The sequence below is a fragment of the Coregonus clupeaformis genome, unplaced genomic scaffold, assembly GCF_020615455.1.
Source record: "Coregonus clupeaformis isolate EN_2021a unplaced genomic scaffold, ASM2061545v1 scaf0489, whole genome shotgun sequence".
Classification (NCBI taxonomy): Eukaryota; Metazoa; Chordata; class Actinopteri; order Salmoniformes; family Salmonidae; genus Coregonus; species Coregonus clupeaformis.
Window position 1 is genome coordinate 178935 of NW_025533944.1, and position 19648 is coordinate 198582.

General features: G+C 44.8%; 1 protein-coding gene across 1 annotated transcript; it reads right to left on the minus strand.

The window, feature by feature from the left end:
• Positions 1-234: 234 nt before the first annotated feature.
• Positions 235-11844, minus strand: LOC123484899 (tripartite motif-containing protein 16-like). Its single transcript, XM_045215621.1, has 6 exons — positions 11183-11844; positions 9381-9476; positions 1448-1681; positions 1171-1330; positions 986-1045; positions 235-749 (listed from the first exon to the last, which is right to left on the minus strand). The coding sequence occupies exons 1-6, from the start codon at positions 11777-11779 to the stop codon at positions 235-237; spliced, it is 1662 nt and encodes a 553-aa protein (XP_045071556.1). The 5' UTR covers positions 11780-11844.
• Between the last annotated feature and the right edge of the window lie 7804 nt (positions 11845-19648).

Sequence of the window (19648 nt, forward strand, 5' to 3'; positions counted from 1 at the left end):
GCTCAGCTATAGACTACACCAGCATGACTAGTATCTATGTGGACCCTACTACAGTTTAACCAGCTCAGCTATAGACTACACCAGCATGACTAGTATCTATGTGGACCCTACTACAGTTTAACCAGCTCAGCTATAGACTACACCAGCATGACTAGTATCTATGTGGACCCTATTACAGTTTAACCAGCTCAGCTATAGACTACACCAGCATGACTAGTATCTATGTGGACCCTACTACAGTTTAACCAGCTCAGCAGTACCATTATTGAGCCAAAACCCAGGATAGAGGGGCTGAGTGAATGTGGTCTGGACTCTGTGGAGGAGGGTCATTGTGTCAGAGACACTGTAGAAGGACAGAGTACCTGCCTTGTGATCCAGGTCCACTCCTACTCTGGAGGACTGAGGGCCTGATACTTCAGTCCTAACATTATTGTGTTTGAAACAATAACCATCACTATAACAATCTAAACACCAGGACTTGTCATTGTATCCAAATGCACCATCTGTCCCTGTTCTGCTGATGTCTTTATATGAGACTGCTGTATCAACATCCTTCCCACTCCACTCCACCTCCCAGTAACAGCGTCCAGACAGACCCTCTCTACACAGAACCTGGTAGTCGTTTGTGAATCTGTCTGGATGATCAGGATATGTTTGGACTTGGTCTGTATAGGTCACCTTTCTGTTCCCTTCAGACAGAGAGAGGTCTGTGCCTGCTGTGTTTGGGTCCAGTGTGAGCTGACAAGAATCTGGGAGAAGAGCAGAGCAGAGACCAATGAGGGGAGTTGGAACAATAATTTAAGTCAGATACTGTATCTACCCTGTCTTTGATTAGAGCACAGCAGAGATCAAATCAGAGAAATATGAGGAGTCAGATAGATACCCAGTCTTTGATTAGATCTACTATTGCTATATATTTCTAGAGGGATTGTTAGGAGTGTCAGTAAAAAAAGACTGTTAGTTACTTCAGAATAAAGAGACTCACATTGTAAGAACTGTTCTCTGGTCTTGGGCTCTGGAGGCAGCACAATCTCCACTATATTCACTACAGACACACAAACACATTCACAGAGAGAGGGAATGTTATCATCACACCATATTCCACATGTATATGACTAGTAGGGAACTTTCAATGTACTAAAGTTGATGTTCTTATTATTTTCAACACACCTGTAGTGGAGATCTTGGTCCATTCTCCTTTAAGGACGTCTTCTAGTTTCTCTCTCAGTTCAGACACAGTCTTACTCACATCTCCAAAGTACTGAAGAGGACGGACAACGATGCTGGGTAAGTCTGAAGATACACTGGTACTGGAGAGAGACTGATAACTCTGGAGAGAGAGAGAGAGAGAGAGGGAGAGAGAGAGAGAGAGAGAGAGTGAGAGGGAGCAGAACCAAATGATTGAGAGTTTAATTTCATATCACATGTATCAAGGCAGTTTAGTTACCTGGAGGAAATGGATGTGATCCTCTGTGTGTGAGAGCTGCTCCAGCTCAGTGCTTCTCTTCCTCAGCTCAGCTATCTCCTGCTCCAGATGATCCAGGAGTCCTTCAGCTTGACTCACTTGAGCCTTCTCTTGGGCTCTGATCAGCTCCTTCACCTCAAAGCGCCTTCTCTCAATGGAGCGGATCAGCTCAGTAAATATCTTATCACTGTCCACCACTGCTGCCTGTGCAGAGCTCTGTTAAGAGAGAGAGAGAGAGAGACTTGTCTTACTCATTACACTAACACCCCCACCCCTAAAAGCACATTGCGTGACACCACAACCTCTACACAATCACATTATCCAGTACCCAACACCACAGTACAATACACCATCCAGCACCACATTCCAACCGTCCATCCAACCCCTCCTCTCCAGCCGTACAGACAGCCCCCCTGAGCCCCCATACCTCCTGAAACATCTCCACACTGTTGATCATTTTGTACAACTCAAACTCAACCCTAAGGCGTCAACAGTAATGGCATTACCCTGGCAATACAGAAAAAACATGATGAACAGTCTGTCATTGCAGAAAACTGACACCCCTCCCCAACTCCTAGGTCAACCCGAGCCAACCAGCTATTGGTGTCCAGGGCTCCATGTAATACCCTCCACTGGAGGACCCCTGACCTTTCCAGCATTGGGAGCTTATAGAGCACCCTCCACCTATACCCTGCCATGCTCTCAGCCCCCACAATCCCCTGCCACTGATGCCCCTTCACTCCCGCTAAGCTCCTGATGTGTCTAACCTTACCCCACAACACACGTCCTGTAAAATACAGCACCTTACCCCCCACCTCCTCAAACTCCCCCAGGCTCAGAGTGTTAAAAGTCAGTAAGTCCTCCGGACTCTCCTGCCAGTCCCCAGTCTCTGCTGTCACTTGCAGTGGTGGAAACGGTGGTGGCCCCTCCTCAGGCTGTTCCAGCCCTAAGTACTGCAGCATAGAAATCAGAGACCCCTGCTGTATTGAGTCTCTCCTGCCGCATGATGAAGAGCTGCTGATCCAGCCCCAAACCACCAGCCCTCCTCAACAGAGCACATGCTGGTTCCCTCCAGCCCACCTCCGTACGGTACAGTAGCCTCTGTGCTGATGAGTCAGAACGCTGCCACCCTGACCAGAAAAAATTCACTAACTTCTACTGAGCCCTCCCCACACCTTGACCATACATGAAGCCCCAGCGTACAGCATTTGAACACAGGCCACAAAATTCTCCCCACAACCAAAACAACACATTGAACAGATATTCATGGTCCACCCTATCAAAGGCTTTCTCCTGATTATGAACAGATTGTCTGTGTTTGAGCGTCCTGGTACACAGTATGTTTGGTCCTTGTGTACAATAGAGTCCAGGTGGGTCTTGAGTCTGTTAACGAGGACCTTGGTATAGACCTTATAGTCCAAACAGAGCAATGCCACAGGCCTCCAGTTCTTTAAGTCGCTCAAATCTACTTGTTTGGGCAGGAGAGTCAAAGCCTCCCGTCTACAGCTTAGCGACAGCTCCCCCACCCCGACGCACTCACACAACACACGTCCTGTAAAATAATTCCCCAGAACTTTTTATAAAAATCCACAGGCAGACCATCTGAGAGACAGCAGCTGAGAGTTTGTGAAAGGCCAGGGAAATGTCTATTTGATTTATCTGTGACAGAGAGAGTTTGGAAAGGTCTGTGAGCAGAACCTGAGAAAACCCAGGATAATAATAATTATTATAATAATAATATGCCATTTAGCAGACGCTTTTATCCAAAGCGACTTACAGTCATGTGCACATTTTTTTACATATGGGTGGTCCCGGGGATCGAACTCACTACCCTGGCATTACAAGCGCCATGCTCTACCAATTGAGCTACAGAGGACCACAGAGTTCTGCCCTCTATAAATCAGAGTACAACTCCACAGCCTCATCTCCTCACAACAGAAGTTACGCACCCATCAGGTTCCCTCATCTCCCCCACAACAGAAGTTACCCACCCATCAGGCTCCCTCATCTCCCCACAACAGAAGTTACCCGCCCATCAGACAAACGTAAAACAAGGGATTTTCTTGGTTTCCCCACTCTGTTTTTCCAACCCCTCTGGTGAAACAGAGAACTGAGCCCTGTACTATAATATAATGTGCCATTTTGCAGACGCTTTTATCCAAAGCGACTTACAGTCATGCGTGCATATATATATATATATTTTTTGTGTATGGGTGGTCCCGGGGATCGAACCCACTACCCTGGCGTTACAAGCGCTGTGCTCTACCAGCTGAGCTACAGAGGACCAGGTGCAGACACATTTATGAAAGCAAAGACAAGGTCATTATTTGGGCTCTAAACACTAACAACCTACCCTTACACACCTATTTTGCTACCCTTGCACTAAGATTTCTGCCATGGCATTTAAATGTTTTTGGTTTACATATTCCCCCAGTCTTTGCCGCCGTTCATGTTAAGGAAGTCTAACCGTGAAATCTCCATACGAGGTGGGAGGGAAATCACCACAATCAGAAACCAGTAGAGAAGCCCATAAAGCCGCCATGCCAGAAAAAAACATAAATTTAAGCAGATTCTGAAGACATGCCCTTATGAACCCATGACCCATTTTCTCAGCCTATACCGCTTCCTGGGTGAGAGGACACTAAACCCCTCATTCTTCATCACGTGTTGTACTGACCTTATAAACCTTCCAGGATCAATCAAATAAGACTCCAGCAGAACCTTCTTTTTCCCCTTTAGTCTCCATCAGGAACCTAGAAAGTTCTCTCACCGTATATACTGGGCCCTCAGCCTGACTGGCTGTCAGCTCTGGATCCAATGAGCCGTCTGAAAACGAGACGCCTTGTCCTCCACTTCCGCAGACTCACCTCCCCCTCTTCCTCCTCCTCCATTGGCAAGGTACCGTCCTCCTCCTCCCCAGTCTCTGCCCCCTGCACTTCCCCCATGATCAGTGCCTCTTCCCCAATGACAGGCAATATTTCCTGGGATGAGCCCACCAAGCCTTTGCCCACCGGAGTCTCTGTTACTACAGAAACCTGCCTCAGCTCATGTAGCCCAGCTGCAACCCTCCCCACCACCGCTTTCTCCACGGCCTGCGCACCACCACTTGGCCATGCACTACTACCGTGTAGCTCAGTGTTCGTTTCCCATGGGGGGACAGTATGAAAATGTATGCACTCACTAACTGTAAGTCGTTCTGGTTAAGAGCATCTGCTAAATGACTAAAATGTAAAAAATGTACTCTCCTCCCTCCTGGTACCCCTGCCATTTATTTTGCAATTCTGAGTAATCACTATTTTAGTTCGGATTAGTAAGGAAAAACACTTTATTCAGTACTACTGCAGTTGCTTAATAATTCCAATAGATGGCAGCATAAGACCATGAATGACATTTCAGAAGATTAGTTTAGTTCTCTCCCTGTATACACCACCACTCCACCTCACAGGAAAACTCCTGCCTGAGCTTTTTACTGTCCCTTTCCACACTGCTAACGCAAGAGGAAGGACTGAAAAAGCATTTAACACATTACTTTGAAGTAATATAATGATGATTCATGTTTATTATTACCTGTTTTTATGGTCATGTTTTGAAATTATACTTCATTACTATAATGATTATCAATAAACCTGAACATTAATTCAGTCACCTCTGGTCGACAAAAACGTATTTTCCTAGTACATTAATTGTCAAATTCATCAACCAGCATCGAGCACTCTGCCTTCTCACGCAAGCGAGGGGCATGTTGAGGTAAATATGCTAACCGCGACGGTTGCATTATGTAATTTATTGGTGGGCTGGAAGATGAAGTGTTTTTTCTTTTCTATTCAGAGGCTATTTACTCCCAATATGAGAATTTTATATAGAAGGTTTTTATAATGCATGTTTACTAGGGTTGAGGTTAGCGCATCTGAGTTGGGATTATTTGGCCGGGGTTCAATACCTGTCCTACCTATCAATCATATTGCTGCTTGTAGCCTATAACTGATGATCCCCACACTAGAAACACCGAAAACTATCTGTGCTAGCAAACCCTGTGTTCCACCCCTCCCCTGTGTAACCTTGAAGTTTGTTAAGAAACAAACACTTGTCTATGAAAACAGACATTTTTAACGGATTCCACGTGGCACCCAGCCGAGAGCACACGAAAACCACTTGCAAATTTACCAAAACGAACCAACTACTTGCGGTCTGTTCGTAAGTAATAAACGGAGGCAGATTAGCCACCACAACTCTTATCGAAAGAGGCGAAATCTGCACCAACACACCGCTCACAAAAATCCCACTCACAACAAGACAAACCTTTTTAATTAACATAACCACCGCCTTGTTCATTCTGGATGCAGAGTGCAGATGTTCTGCTCCAACCTGTTCGCCGACCATGAGCAAAACTTCCTCCACACCTTTCTCCGGAACGCACCCGAAGCGACAGCGTTTTTTCTCCACTCGGTTGAGGCCATCACGCCGCCCTAACAAACTACCCCTACTCCCCCCTCAACTCTAAACGATAAACAGTGGAAACCAATAAACAAACCCTCCACCATGAGAAAATAAATTCAGAAAATACGCAAGAACCAAAAGAAAAAAGAATAGTAGCCCTCCTCACGAACCACAAAACTCTCACACAACTAACTTCTTCTTCTATGATATAATGGCGGTCCACAAACCAACGTTAAAGGTGCATGCCGCCACCTACTGTGCTGGAGTGTGTGGTCAATCACTGTTTCCAACATTTCTAAATCCTCCTACGTAACTCAGTACTTCTGAGAAAATAAAGAAGAGCCCTACTAACTTCTAATAGACCCTCCCCCATCCCCAAAATCCCTTCCAAACCCCCCCAACCTCAATGACCCTACACTTCAATCTTTCCCTCTCTTCAACATACTTACAACAATATAACAACACATGCTCCACCGTTTCATCGACCATACCCTCCAGACTCAAACCATTCCCATGCTTGCCAACCAGATGTAATGACGAGTTCAATGTACAATGTCCTAAGCGCAATCGAGTAAACACCACCTCTTCCTTCCTAATCTGACTTTTGAATCTTGGTCCATCGACCTTTCTGTAAAACTGTAAACTATTCATATAAATGCCGGCCCTTGTGCTCAGAGTACCATCTCTTCTGCCACACACCTATCAAAATGGCTCTGATCTTACATTTGGCCTCACCTCTACCCAGTGGAACATTAATATCAATTATATCTCGTTTCAAAGCTCTTTTAGCTAACTGGTCTACAATTTCATTCCCTTCCACACCCGAATGTGCTGGGACCCAGCAGAATGTCACTACTACACCCATTCTCTCAATTCTCCATAATAACATTAATGCCTCCAATAGCAGGTCACTCCTATTAGATTTACCAGATGATAAACTATTCAATACAGACAGAGAATCTGAGCATACTATAATTCTAACAGGTTGTACGTCCTCCACCCACTGGAGGGCAACTATTATCACCAACAGTTCAACTGAGTATACTGACAGTTAATCTGTTAGTCTTCTACATATCTGCACATCAAATTCAGGAACGTAAACGCCTGCTCCTGTGAGCCCACTATCTGGGTCCTTGGATCCATCTGTGAAAAGCATAAAAAAAAGCATAAAAACTTCTACCAATGTAATTGTCAACCAGTTTCTCAATATCACTGACTTCTGACCAATCTTTCCTTTTCTCTACCAAGGTTAGATCAACAACAGGGTCTGGGAGTAACCATAGAGGAACATCCCCTATCACCATAGAAGGGCCAACCTCCAACTCCCTCAAACCACTCTCATTAGCAAGCTTTCCAACTGTCCAACCAAAACCACTGCCTTGTCTACTAGTATATTCCCAACAGTCATCTAGAACAGTAGCAGTGGGATGCTCAACCTCACAGCCTTTCAACCCAATAAGATAATGACCATTTTTACGTCGTACATACAAAGGCATCTCACCTGCCTCCACTAGTAAGGCACATACAGATGTTGATTTAAATGCACCAATACATATCCTTAAAGCTATATACTGGATTCTGTCCAGCTTCTGAAGCCAAGTCTTTACCTCTGTTCCATAAACTGTAAACCAGTAATCAATTGGCGTCCTGATCAGAGCTCTATAAATATCCATCAACAATTGTCTGCCAGCACCCTATTCATAACCAGAGACCCACACAACCAACTACCATGAACGTTAATGAATGAGAGAGACATGAACATCGTTACAACACTGTACATAGCCATAATTTAGCATTTATTCTTCTTCTTTGGAGTTTAACGGCGGTTGGCATGGAAAAATAAAATAATTAAAACAACAAAACAACAAATCTTCTGAAGTCTAATCTTGTATGCCTAAATACTTCTCTGCAGCTGCCACCACAACATCTATTTTCTGTGATTTACGTTCCATTTCTACTGTACAATTGATAACCATTGCTATGAGCGCTAAGAAGCTATCATTACTAAAGCATATATCACTCGTTGTCCTATCCCTCTGTGCTGGCACAGATCTACTACTCACAGGGATCCTCTCAGGATCTCTCACCCTTGACCCATCCTCCTCTACTTTCTTCACTGCCTCAGCATACAACACCTTCTGCACTACTCTGACTCTAGCCACCTCAACCTGCCTCTCTCGCACGGACACTTCCAATCCCCAGCAACATGGGCATCCCAACAGTTGACACACAACTTTATCGACCGAAACTACACAATCCTCTATCCCATGCCCTCCTGCACACTTCCCACATCTTGGAATCTCCCTCCTACAAACTGCTGCAACATGACCATAAACGTTCCACCTGAATCAGTGCAGTGGATTCGCCACAAAAGCTCTAACAGGATAACTGATATATCCTAAAATGACTTTATCGGGTAAAGACTCAAAACTCAAAAGAGCTGACAGTGACTCCTCTGTTTCACCACGCTCACCACCGGGTCTGCGTTGCACCAAACAGCGGGAATCACAAACACCAGCAGTCTTCAACCTTAATTGCTCCACTTCTACACATAACGCTACCCCAGAAATCACTCCTTTCAATGGTGCCCTGTTTCTAAGAGCAAAGCAAGAAACAGATCTTGACCCAAGTTGCGTGTCACGGAGCGCCCACTCCCTCTGGTCAGAAGAAACACAAACAAATATCACAAGTCCACTACAGGTTACCTTCACTGATTCAACTGCACCCAACTCCTTTCCCACCCACCCTGAAACTACAAATGGATCTGCCAAAAGGTATGGATCCACTTTCTACAACAATGTATCTCCTACTGCACCAGATTCTTCTTTATCATGTCCATTGATGCCAGGCTCTGGTTCTGAGCTCATCACCACACCTTCTACCTCACTTAACTCTCCCTCATTCATTTCCATTTCACCTCCAGAACTCAGTCTGGCGAATGGCTCACTCTGTTTGCACTTGAATTATAACAATTGAAATGTTTCTATAACTTTGAAACTTTTGTGAGTGTAATGTTTACTGTTAATTTATGGTGGTTTATTTCACTTTTGTTTATTATCTATTTCACTTGCTGTGGCAATGTAAACATATGTTTCCCATGCCAATAAAGCCCTTTGAATTCAATTGAATTGAGAGAGAGAGAGCTCCATGTTAATGTATAGGGGACATGAGTCGGTCATGGTTACTCATGGTTATGTGATGAGGTAGCCCCGCCTTCGACTTCAAAATCAGTGTCAGCCCTCAGCCCAATAGGGAATGTCCTCTTGGTGTAACGGTCAAGATGTTGTTTTCTCCCTCAGTAGACCCGGGTTCATATCCCGCCGGTTACATTAAGCAGTCTATTCTCTGAAAGGGGTCCAGACAGCCTGTTCCCAACAGTGGGGTCAGTGGGATTGGATAGGGGCCTCTCTCTCTCTCCCTCTCTCTGACTGGAGGAGAGAAGTGAAATGGTGTGTCTTCTCTGGTCAACAATACTCACCTTGAGAGACTCCACAGCCTGTTGGAGCTCCTTCAGCTCCTTCTCTCTCGCCTGGAATCTCTGCTGGACCTTCTGCTGACTCATCCCCAGCTGCCTCTGTGGAGAATCACTCTTCAATGAGCTATCAAGCTTTATTTGTCCAGTAGATCAATAGTATAGTAATGGGACATTGGGCCCATAGAAGATATGGATTAAAATGTTGAGGAAGTGTCTGTGTGAAATTATATTATTAAGTTGTTATGTGAATGATTATAGTTTTAACAGTGCACAAAACAGGGGAGCTGATTGGGTGTTTAATAACGAATGATAATGGTGTTTGATAACGAATGATAATGATGTTTGATAACGAATGATAATGGTGTTTGACTTTAGAAAATGGTGATACATTTGGAGACTCTGGGTTAACATATCTGTGTTCATATTTGTTCTGCCGTGGATTGATTTCATTTGAATGATCTCATATTCAAACAGCCTTAGATCCTACTGTACAGTGGCTTGCGAAAATATTCATCCCCCCTTGGCATTTTTCCTATTTTGTTGCCGTACAACCTGGAATTAAAATGGATTTTTTGTGGGTTTGTATCATTTGATTTACACAACATGCCTAACACTTTGAAGATGCAAAATATTTTTGTGTGTGAAACAAACAAGAAATAAGACCAAAAAAAAAGAAAACTTGAGCGTGCATAACTATTCACCTTCCCAAAGTCAATACTTTGTAGAGCCACTTTTTGCAGCAATTATAGCTGCAAGTCTCTTGGGGTATGTCTCTATAAGCTTGGCACATCTAGCCACTGGCAAAACTGCTCCAGCTCATTCAAGTTGGATGGGTTCCTCTGGTGTACAGCAATCTTTAAGTCATACCGCAGATTCTCAATTGGATTGAGGTCTTGGCTTTGACTAGGCCATTCCAAGACATTTAAATGTTTCCCCTTAAATCACTTGAGTGTTGCTTTAGCAGTATGCTTAGGGACATTGTCCTGCTAGAAGGTGAACCTCTGTCCCAGTCTCAAATCTCTGGAAGACTGAAACAGGTTTCCCTCAAGAATTTCCCTGTATTTAGCGCCATTCATCATTCCTTCAATTCTGACCAGTTTCCCAGTCCCTGCTGATGAAAAACATCCCCACAGCATGATGCTGCCACCACCATGCTTCACTGTGGGGATGGTGTTCTCGGGATGATGAGAGGTGTTGGGTTTGCGCCAGACATAGCGTTTTTCTTGATGGCCAAAAAGCTCAATTTGAGTCTCATCTGACCAGAGTACCTTCTTTCATATGTTTGGGGAGTCTCCCACATGCCTTTTAGCGAACACCAAACGTGTGGTAATGCCTTTTTTCTGGCCGCTCTTCCGTAAAGACCAGCTCTGTGGAGTGTACGGCTTAAAGTGGTCTATGGACAGATACCCCAATCTACGCTGTGGAACTTTGCAGCTCCTTCAGGGTTATATTTGGTCTCTGTTGCTTCTCTGATTAATGCCCTCCTTGCCTGGTCCGTGAGTTTTGATGGGCGGCCCTCTCTTGGCAGGTTTAATGTGGTGCCATATTCATATGCACGTACCACTTTTCCGTTATTTATTTTTTAGAATTATTTGAAACAAGTTTTTTTTTTTTATTCCACTTCACCAATTTTGACTATTTTGTGTATGTCCATTACATGAAATCCAAATAAAAATCAATTTAAATTACAGGTTGTAATGCAACAAAATAGGAAAAACGCCAAAGGGGATGAATACTTTTGCAAGGCACTGTATCTTTAATTATTTGTTTATCAGACAGTCACCAACAAGTAGTTCTGGTCTTACCTGTTTCTCAGTCCTCTCTGCTGCAGCTGACACTATATCATGGCCTTTATGTTCATCCACTGTACACAGATAACAGATACACTGCTGATCGGTACGACAGAAATCCTCCAGCAGTTTGTCATGATGAGAGCAGATCTTCTCCTGTAGCTGTGCGGTGGCTTTAACCAGCTTGTGCTTCTTCAAAGCAGGAGATTCATAGTGAGATTGGTGGTGATTCTCACAGTAAGAAGCCAAACACGTCAGACAGGACATGAGGGCTTTCCGCTTTCTGGTCCCAGTGCAGACATCACACGCCACATCTCCAGGTCCAGCATAGCACAGAGCAGGAGGGGGAGCAGCCTGGAGTCCAGTCTTCTTCAGTTTCTCCACCATCTCAGCCAACATGTTATTTTTCCTCAGATTAGGCCTTGGAGTGAAGGTCTCTCTGCACTGAGGACAGCTATAGACCCCTTTCAGGTCATCCTGATCCCAGCAGCCGTCAATACAGCTCCTACAGTAACTGTGTCCACAGGGGATGGTGACCGGCTCCTTCAGTAGATCCAGACAGACAGAACAACAGAACTGGTCCTGGTCCAGCAGAACTCCCTGCTGAGACATTTGGACAGTTGTTCACTCTCACACAGACAGACGACACAGAGACTCAGATCAGTTTCGTTTCCTCAGAAGAGAGTTTGTGGCAGGGGGATGGACTTCCTGGTTCTGTCAGAAGGGTGGGGTTAAAAGGAGGGAGGGAAGGGTTAGAAGAAGGGAGGAAGAGAGAGAGGAACTGCATGCAACAGGAAGAGGGAGACAAATCGTTTTGTTCCTAGGTTAGAGGCCTTAACATGGAACAAATGAAATAATGAATCTTAAAATGTGAGTTGTTAGAATATATAAAGGATAACAGTTTCTATGAAGTACATATGTATAATTATTTTAATGACCTTTATAATGCCTTATTTTACATTTTACATTTTAGTCATTTAGCAAACGCTCTTATCCAGAGCGACTTACAGGAGCAATTAGGGTTAAGTGCCTTGCTCAAGGGCACATTTACGTCATTTAGCAGACGCTCTAATCCAGAGCGACTCACAAATTGGTGCATTCACCCTATAGCCAGTGGGATAACCACTTTACAATTTTTTTTTTGGGGGGGGGGGGTAGAAGGATTACTTTATCATATCCCAGGTATTCCTAAAAGAGGTGGGGTTTCAAATGTCTCCGGAAGGTGGTGAGTGACTCCGCTGTCCTGGCGTCGTGAGGGAGCTTGTTCCACTATTGGGGTGCCAGAGCAGCGAACAGTTTTGACTGGGCTGAGCGGGAACTATGCTTCCGCAGAGGAAGGGAGCCAGCAGGCCAGAGGTGGATGAACGCAATGCCCTCGTTTGGGTGTAAACAAGTAATACACTTACTTGTTTAAATTAAGCAATATGCCTGAGGAGGTGTGGTATATAGCCAATGTACAGTCCCACAGCTAAGAGCTGTTCTTAGGCACAACGCAACGCGGATTGAGAATTATGGAACACTTTCAAAAATCAAATCACATTTTATTGGTCGCATAAATATATTTAGCAGATGTTATTGTGGGTGTAGGGTGTTCCTGGCTCCAACAGTGCAGTAATAACGTACAATACACAACAATACACACTAATCTAAAAAGTAAAGGAATGGAATTAAGAAATATGAAAAGATTAGGACGAGCAATGTTAGAGTCCAGAGTGTGTGTGTGTATATATATATATATATATATATATATATATATATATATATATATATATATATTGATCAGTGTGTTTTTCTGTAACAACTTGGTATCACAATTCTTGAACCCTTAAACAGAATTCCATCAAGTCCAGATAGCTCATCCCTGTATTGACCATAAGGGTATGGTATAGCTTATACAGACTACCTGCATGTTATGGCTTGAATCACCTTTTGCAAACACTCATCTTCTGCAGTAGCACGTGAAATAACTGTCCACATTTCATCTGAGACTGGGCAACTCTTTCTGATAAGGTTTACATCCTGCTCATGTATCTAGTTTGGTTCTGAGCTGTCAAAAGCTCTGGACAATGTGTCTGCCACTAACAATTCTTTCCCTGGCCTGTACTCGAGTTGCAAGTCATATTTCTGAAGTTTTAGAAACAGTCTCTGTTCCCTTGGTGGTGTGTGTGTTAGACCCTTCTTTACAATAGTAACTTAAGGTTGATGATCTGTTTCAGCCCACACTGTTTTACCACAGATAAACACATGGAATTTCTCACATGCATATGACAGTGCCAATGCCTCTTTCTCAATCTGAGCATAGTTACACTCAGAAGTTGTCAGAGCCCTGGAGGCATATGCAACTGGGCGCCGTCTAGTGCCATACTGCTGTAACAACACTGCACCTAAACCTGCTTTAGAGGCATCTGCTGAGATTTAGGTTTTGAGCTTTTTATCATAGAACCTCAGTAGTGGAGCATGCATTATGTAGTGGACATTCTAATCAATAATGAGGAGAGACAGGGTCAATCACCAATCAGGATATTACTTTATTCAAAACTTATCAATAAGGTAATAAGTGAGGCTGGTCGACACAACAGTCTTGACACAAAGAATACTAAATATATTTTATAGCAAAGATACACCCTCTTAGTCTACATGACAATTAACAGATGTATGGAATGAGTCAAAAGGTGAGACTTGATATATGAGAAAGGAGTATCCCCCAGCCAGAAAGCATTTGCTATGAAGACTGTTCTTACTGTATGGAAATCAGAGTTTAGCCTCCAAAACAAGCTTCCTCTCATCATTATCCATACCCGAGCCATCTCTCCCTGGTACCTCATTACACCAACTCATTCTATGGAATGCGTTCTGTAGGTTTTATCACCAAAGGCATCGTAAATCTACTGTCAGTGTTAACAGACACATGAGAGTTCTAAGAACCCTTTTCTACTGCAGAAAACAACCATTTGATGCAATAACAGTATTAGAACATCATCTAGTCATTGTTGTCCTCACAATGATCAATGCCTTGAGCTCCTCAAAACTCTTTCTGATGATTACTGTTCCAACACCACTCTGTAGTTTTACACAGTAGACTTCTCATCTGACTAGTGTGAGTTGCCAGATTAGGTACAAATTAGCCCACATAGTTAACCATCCCTAAGAACCTTTGTACGTCCTCTTGATCGGTAGGCAGTGGCATGTTCTTGATGGCGGTCACTTTGCTCTGGTCTATCTGAACACCTTCACATGTTAGTTTTTCACCCAAGAAGGTTATTTCTGTCTTTCTGAATTCCCATTTGTCTGCGTTTAGCTTTAGCCCATTATCTCTGGCTAGATCAAGTGCTGCTTTCAACCTGGTGTTGTGCTCTTCAAGAGTCTGAGCCCATATTAGCACATCATTAATGGACACTGTGGTGCCTGACACACTCTCAGATATCTGTTGGACTGTCCTATGAAAGACTTCTGGTGCTGAAGTGAGACCAAACGGGAGCCTTTTAAATGACTACCTACCAAAAGGAGGATTGAAAGTATAAAGCCTTGTACTCTCCTTGTCTAGACTGATATGCCAAAACCCTGAAGAGGCGTCTAGCTTTGAGAAGTATTTAGCCCCTGCTATGTCCCTGAATATCTCCCCTCTGGTAGGCAGCTGAAAGTGTTCCCTTTTTACATGCTTGTTTAGCTCTTTTGGATCCATACACAGTCTGAGCGAGCCGTCTTCCTTCTCAACTATTACTAGTGAGTGGACCCATTCAGTAGGCTCTTCTACTTTGTCTAGGATATCTAAGGACCTCTGTGGGCTATACTCGGCCTTGTCTCAGGATTGTAAGTTGGTGGTTGAGGATATCCCTCTAGTGGTGCGGGGGCTGTGCTTTGGCAGAGTGGGTGGGGTTATATCCTTCCTGTTTGGCCCTGTCCGGGGGTTTCTTCGGATGGGGCCACAGTGTCTCCGGACCGCTCCTGTCTCAGCCTCCAGTATTTATGCTGCAGTAGTTTATGTGTCGGGGGCTGGGGTTAGTTGGTTATACCTGGAGTACTTCTCCTGTCTTATCCAGTGTCCTGTGTGAATTTAAGTATGCTCTCTCTAATTCTCTCGTTCTCTCTTTCTCTCTGAGAACCTGAGCCCTAGGACCATACGTCAGGACTACCGGGCATGATGACACCTTGCTGTCCCCAGTCCGCCTGGCCTTGCTGCTATTCCAGTTTCAACTGTTCTGCCTGCGATTACGAAACCCCTACCTGTCCCAGACCTGCTGTTTTCAACTCTTAATGATCGGCTATGAAAAGCCAACTGAGAGACCTGAGCCCTAGGACCATACGTCGGGACTACCGGCCGTGGTGACTCCTTGCTGTCCCCAGTCCGCCTGGCCTTGCTGCTATTCCAGTTTCAACTGTTCTGCCTGCGGTTATGGAACCCCTACCTGTCCCAGACCTGCTGTTTTCAACTCTTAATGATCGGCTATGAAAAGCCAACTGAGATTTATTCCTGATTATTATTTGACCATGCTTGTCACTTATGAACATTTTTGAACATCTTGGCATGGTTCTGTTATAATCTTCACCCGGCACAGCCAGAAGAGGACTGGCCACCCCTCATAGCCTGGTTCCTCTCTAGGTTTCTTCCTAGGTTTTCGCCTTTCTAGGGAGTTTTTCCTAGCCACCGTGCTTCTACACCTGCATTATTAGCTGTTTGGGGTTTTAGGCTGGGTTTCTGTACAGCACTTCGAGATATTAGCTGATGTAAGAAGGGCTATATAAAATAAAATTGATTGATTGATTGATTGACTCTAGCCTCAGCAGCTCTGCTTTTAGCTAGTCTCTTGGTGATAATGGTACCGTTCTAGGTGCATGGATCACTGGTCTATTTGGCTGATCTAACTCCATTTTGTACTGCACCTTGAGTTTTCCTATTCCCTGAAAAACATCAGCATATGCATCCTCAACATTAGTCATTTCACCATATGAACCCATTTCACTAGACCCAGTAAGTTACATGACTTTAACCCAATGATGGGTGTTGTTTCTCCCTTTACTATGACAAACGGAACCTTGTGAGATTCATCATCTACCTCCAGCACCAACCTGCATGTCCCTGAAGACCACTGGTTTTACCTGTAACCGTAACAATTCAGTCTCTGGAATGATGTTGACCTGTGCTCCAGTGTCAAGTTTGAACACAATATCAGTTCCATTCGTCTTGTAGGTAGCAGTCCTCGTCTGGTCCTGCAAGTGCGACTGTTCCCACAAAGAGGTCACCCAAAGACCCCTCACTGTACTCTTTGTCACCACTGTTGTCCTGGTCCTCGTTGACACAGTGTACTGTATTTTGTTGTCTCAGCTGCCTGCATTTGAGTGAGAAGGGGTTCTTCATGCCACAGTTGTAAAACTGTTTTCTATATGCTGGGCACTGGCAAGGTCTGTGCTCTCCTCAGCTGCTGCAGGAGCGCTGGTTCCCTGAAGTGTGCTGCTGTCCTTTGAAGTTAGCCGTAGCTCTTCCTTTGCTAAAATACTCCACTTTGCATACGGTTTCACTAAGACCACCACTGTCCATTGACCGTATGCTACTCTGAGTCACCCCTCTAGCTTGTCTCTCACCCCCATGACAATTCTCTCTCGTATCAGCGAGTCTGCAATTTGACCGAAATTACACAACTGACATTTCAGTTTGAAGTCCATAATAAATTCCTCAAGTCTCTGTTTCATTCTGACATCTACTGTTGAAATTATTATTATTATTATTATTATATTATTAAAACATACCTCTTTTCTTCTGGGAGTACAAAAATACAGAAATTTGGCTAACACCAGTTCATAATCTGCTTGCTCTTCATCCATTAGCTGAAAGCTGTTGTAGACATCAATGGTGTCCTAGACTGTGAGAAACACTGCGATCTTCTGTGCGTCGTCTTTTCCAGCCGCTCCTATCGCCGTCAGATAGAGGGTGAAACGCTGCTTGAACCGCTTCCATTGCTCTTCAACGTTGCCGTTCAGTTTCAGTTCTGTTGGAGCCTTTAGCTGCTCCATGTCGTTAGCCAGCTAGCACTGCAAAACGACTAGCTACATGCACTGCATGCTCCATTAGCTCCGGCGTGGTTATTTTTTACCTCAGTCTCATTAGCCCAGTGGCTAGTTAGCTAACATTAGTCAAGATTGCTAGTTGATATATGTGTATGTGCCGTTCAGCATTTTCGACCAAAACTCGATGATGGATGAGTCAAAGGCGAGTTATTTCACTCCTGGTACCATCTTGTATCTTCTTGTCTAAGAAATACTAAAGAAAATAACAGTTCTTTAAAACATAAGTCCTTCTTTATTGAAGTTAACCGGCGCCGTACAAGTATCGTGCATTGAAATGAGATCTCCCGCTCTCCCACTCCTCTGCGCGGGCTGCTCGTACCCTAAGTGGTCACGTGGCCTCCGATACAAAATGCCACAGAGGTGTTGTTGCCGACCTTCACCACCTTGGGGCCCGTCAGGAAGTCCAGGACTATGAAGGTAAATTACTGTCATAAGTGTACAAGCATGTAAAGTATGATTTGAAATGTAAAATATGAGTTGTGCCTGTATAATCAGGCAATTTTGTAGTTCAATTATAGCCTTGGTTTCTCAAATGACTGCCTCGCCTGGTTCACCAACTACTTCTCAGATAGAGTTCAATGTGTCAAATCGGAGGGCCTGTTGTCTGGACCTCTGACAGTCTCTGTGGGGGTGCCACAGGGTTCAATTCTCGGGCCGACTCTATTCTCTGTGTATATCAATGATGTCGCTCTTGCTGCTGGTGACGCTCCGATCCACCTCTACGCAGACGACACCATTTTGTATACATTGGACACTGTGTTAACAAACCTCCAAACGAGCTTCAATGCCATACAACCCTCCTTCCGTAGCCTCCAACTGCTCCGGATGACTATGTGATCACGCTCTCCTTGGCCGATGTGAGTAAGACTTTTAAGCAGGTCAACATTCACAAGGCCGCAGGGCTGACGGATTACCAGGACGTGTACTCCGAGCATGTGCTGACCAACTGGCAAGTGTCTTCACTGACATTTTCAACATGTCCCTGACTGAGTCTATAATACCAACATGTTTCAAGCAGACCACTATAGTCCCTGTGCCCAAGAACACTAAGATGACCTGCCTAAATGACTGTCGACCTGTAGCACTCACGTCTGTAGCCATGAAGTGCTTTGAAAGGCTGGTCATGGCTCACATCAACACCATTATCCCAGAAACCCTAGACCCACTCCAATTTGCATACCGCCCCAACAGATCCACAGATGATGCAATCTCTATTGCACTCCACACTGCCCTTTCCCACCTGGACAAGAGGAACACCTACGTGAGAATGCTATTCATTGACTACAGCTCAGCGTTCAACAACATAGTGCCCTCAAAGCTTATCACTAAGCTAAGGTTCCTGGGACTAAACACCTCCCTCTGCAACTGGATCCTGGACTTCCTGACGGGCTGCCCCCAGCTGGTAAGGGTAGGTAACAACACGTCTGCCATGCTGATCCTCAACACGGGGGCCCCTCAGGGGTGCGTGCTCAGTCCCCTCCTGTACTACCTGTTCACCCATGACTGCTTGGCCAGGCACGACTCCAACACCATCATTAAGTTTGCAGACGACACAACAGTGGTAGGCCTGATCACCGACAACGATGAGACAGCCTATAGGGAGGAGGTCAGAGACCTGGTCGTGTGGTGCCAGGATAACAACCTCTCCCTCAACATGATCAAGACAAAGGAGATGATTGTGGACTACAGGAAAAGGAGGGCCGAGCACGCCCCCATTCTCATTGACGGGGCTGTAGTGTGGTCCAAACACACAAAGACAGTCGTGAAGAGGGCACGACAAAACCTATTCCCCGTCAGGAGACTGAAAAGATTTGGCATGGATCCTCAGATCCTCAAAAAGTTCTACAGCTGCACCATCGAGAGCATCCTGACTGGTTGCATCACCGCCTGGTATGGCAACTACTCGGCCTCCGACCGCAAGGCACTACAGAGGGTAGTGTGTACGGCCCAGTACATCACTGGGGCCAAGCTTCCTGCCATCCAGGACCTTTATATCAGGGAGTGATTGAGGAAGGCCCTAGAAAGACTCAAGCCACCCTAGCGGTACCGGAGCGCCAAGTCTAGGTCCAAAAGGCTTCTCAACAGCTTCTACCCCCAAGCCACTGTAGCTCAATTGGTAGAGCATGGTGCTTGTAACGCCAGGGTAGTGGGTTCGATCCCCGGGACCACCCATACGTAAAAATGTATGCGCACATGACTGTAAGTCGCTTTGGATAAAAGCGTCTGCTAAATGGCATATTATTATTATAAGACTCCTGAACAGCTAATCATGGCTACCCGGACTATTTGCACTGCCCCCCCACCCCATCCCCCTCTTTTACGCTGCTGCTACTCTGTTTACTATTCATGCATAGTCACTTTAACTCTACCCACATGTACATATGACCTCAATTACCTCGACTAGCCGGTTCGTTGATT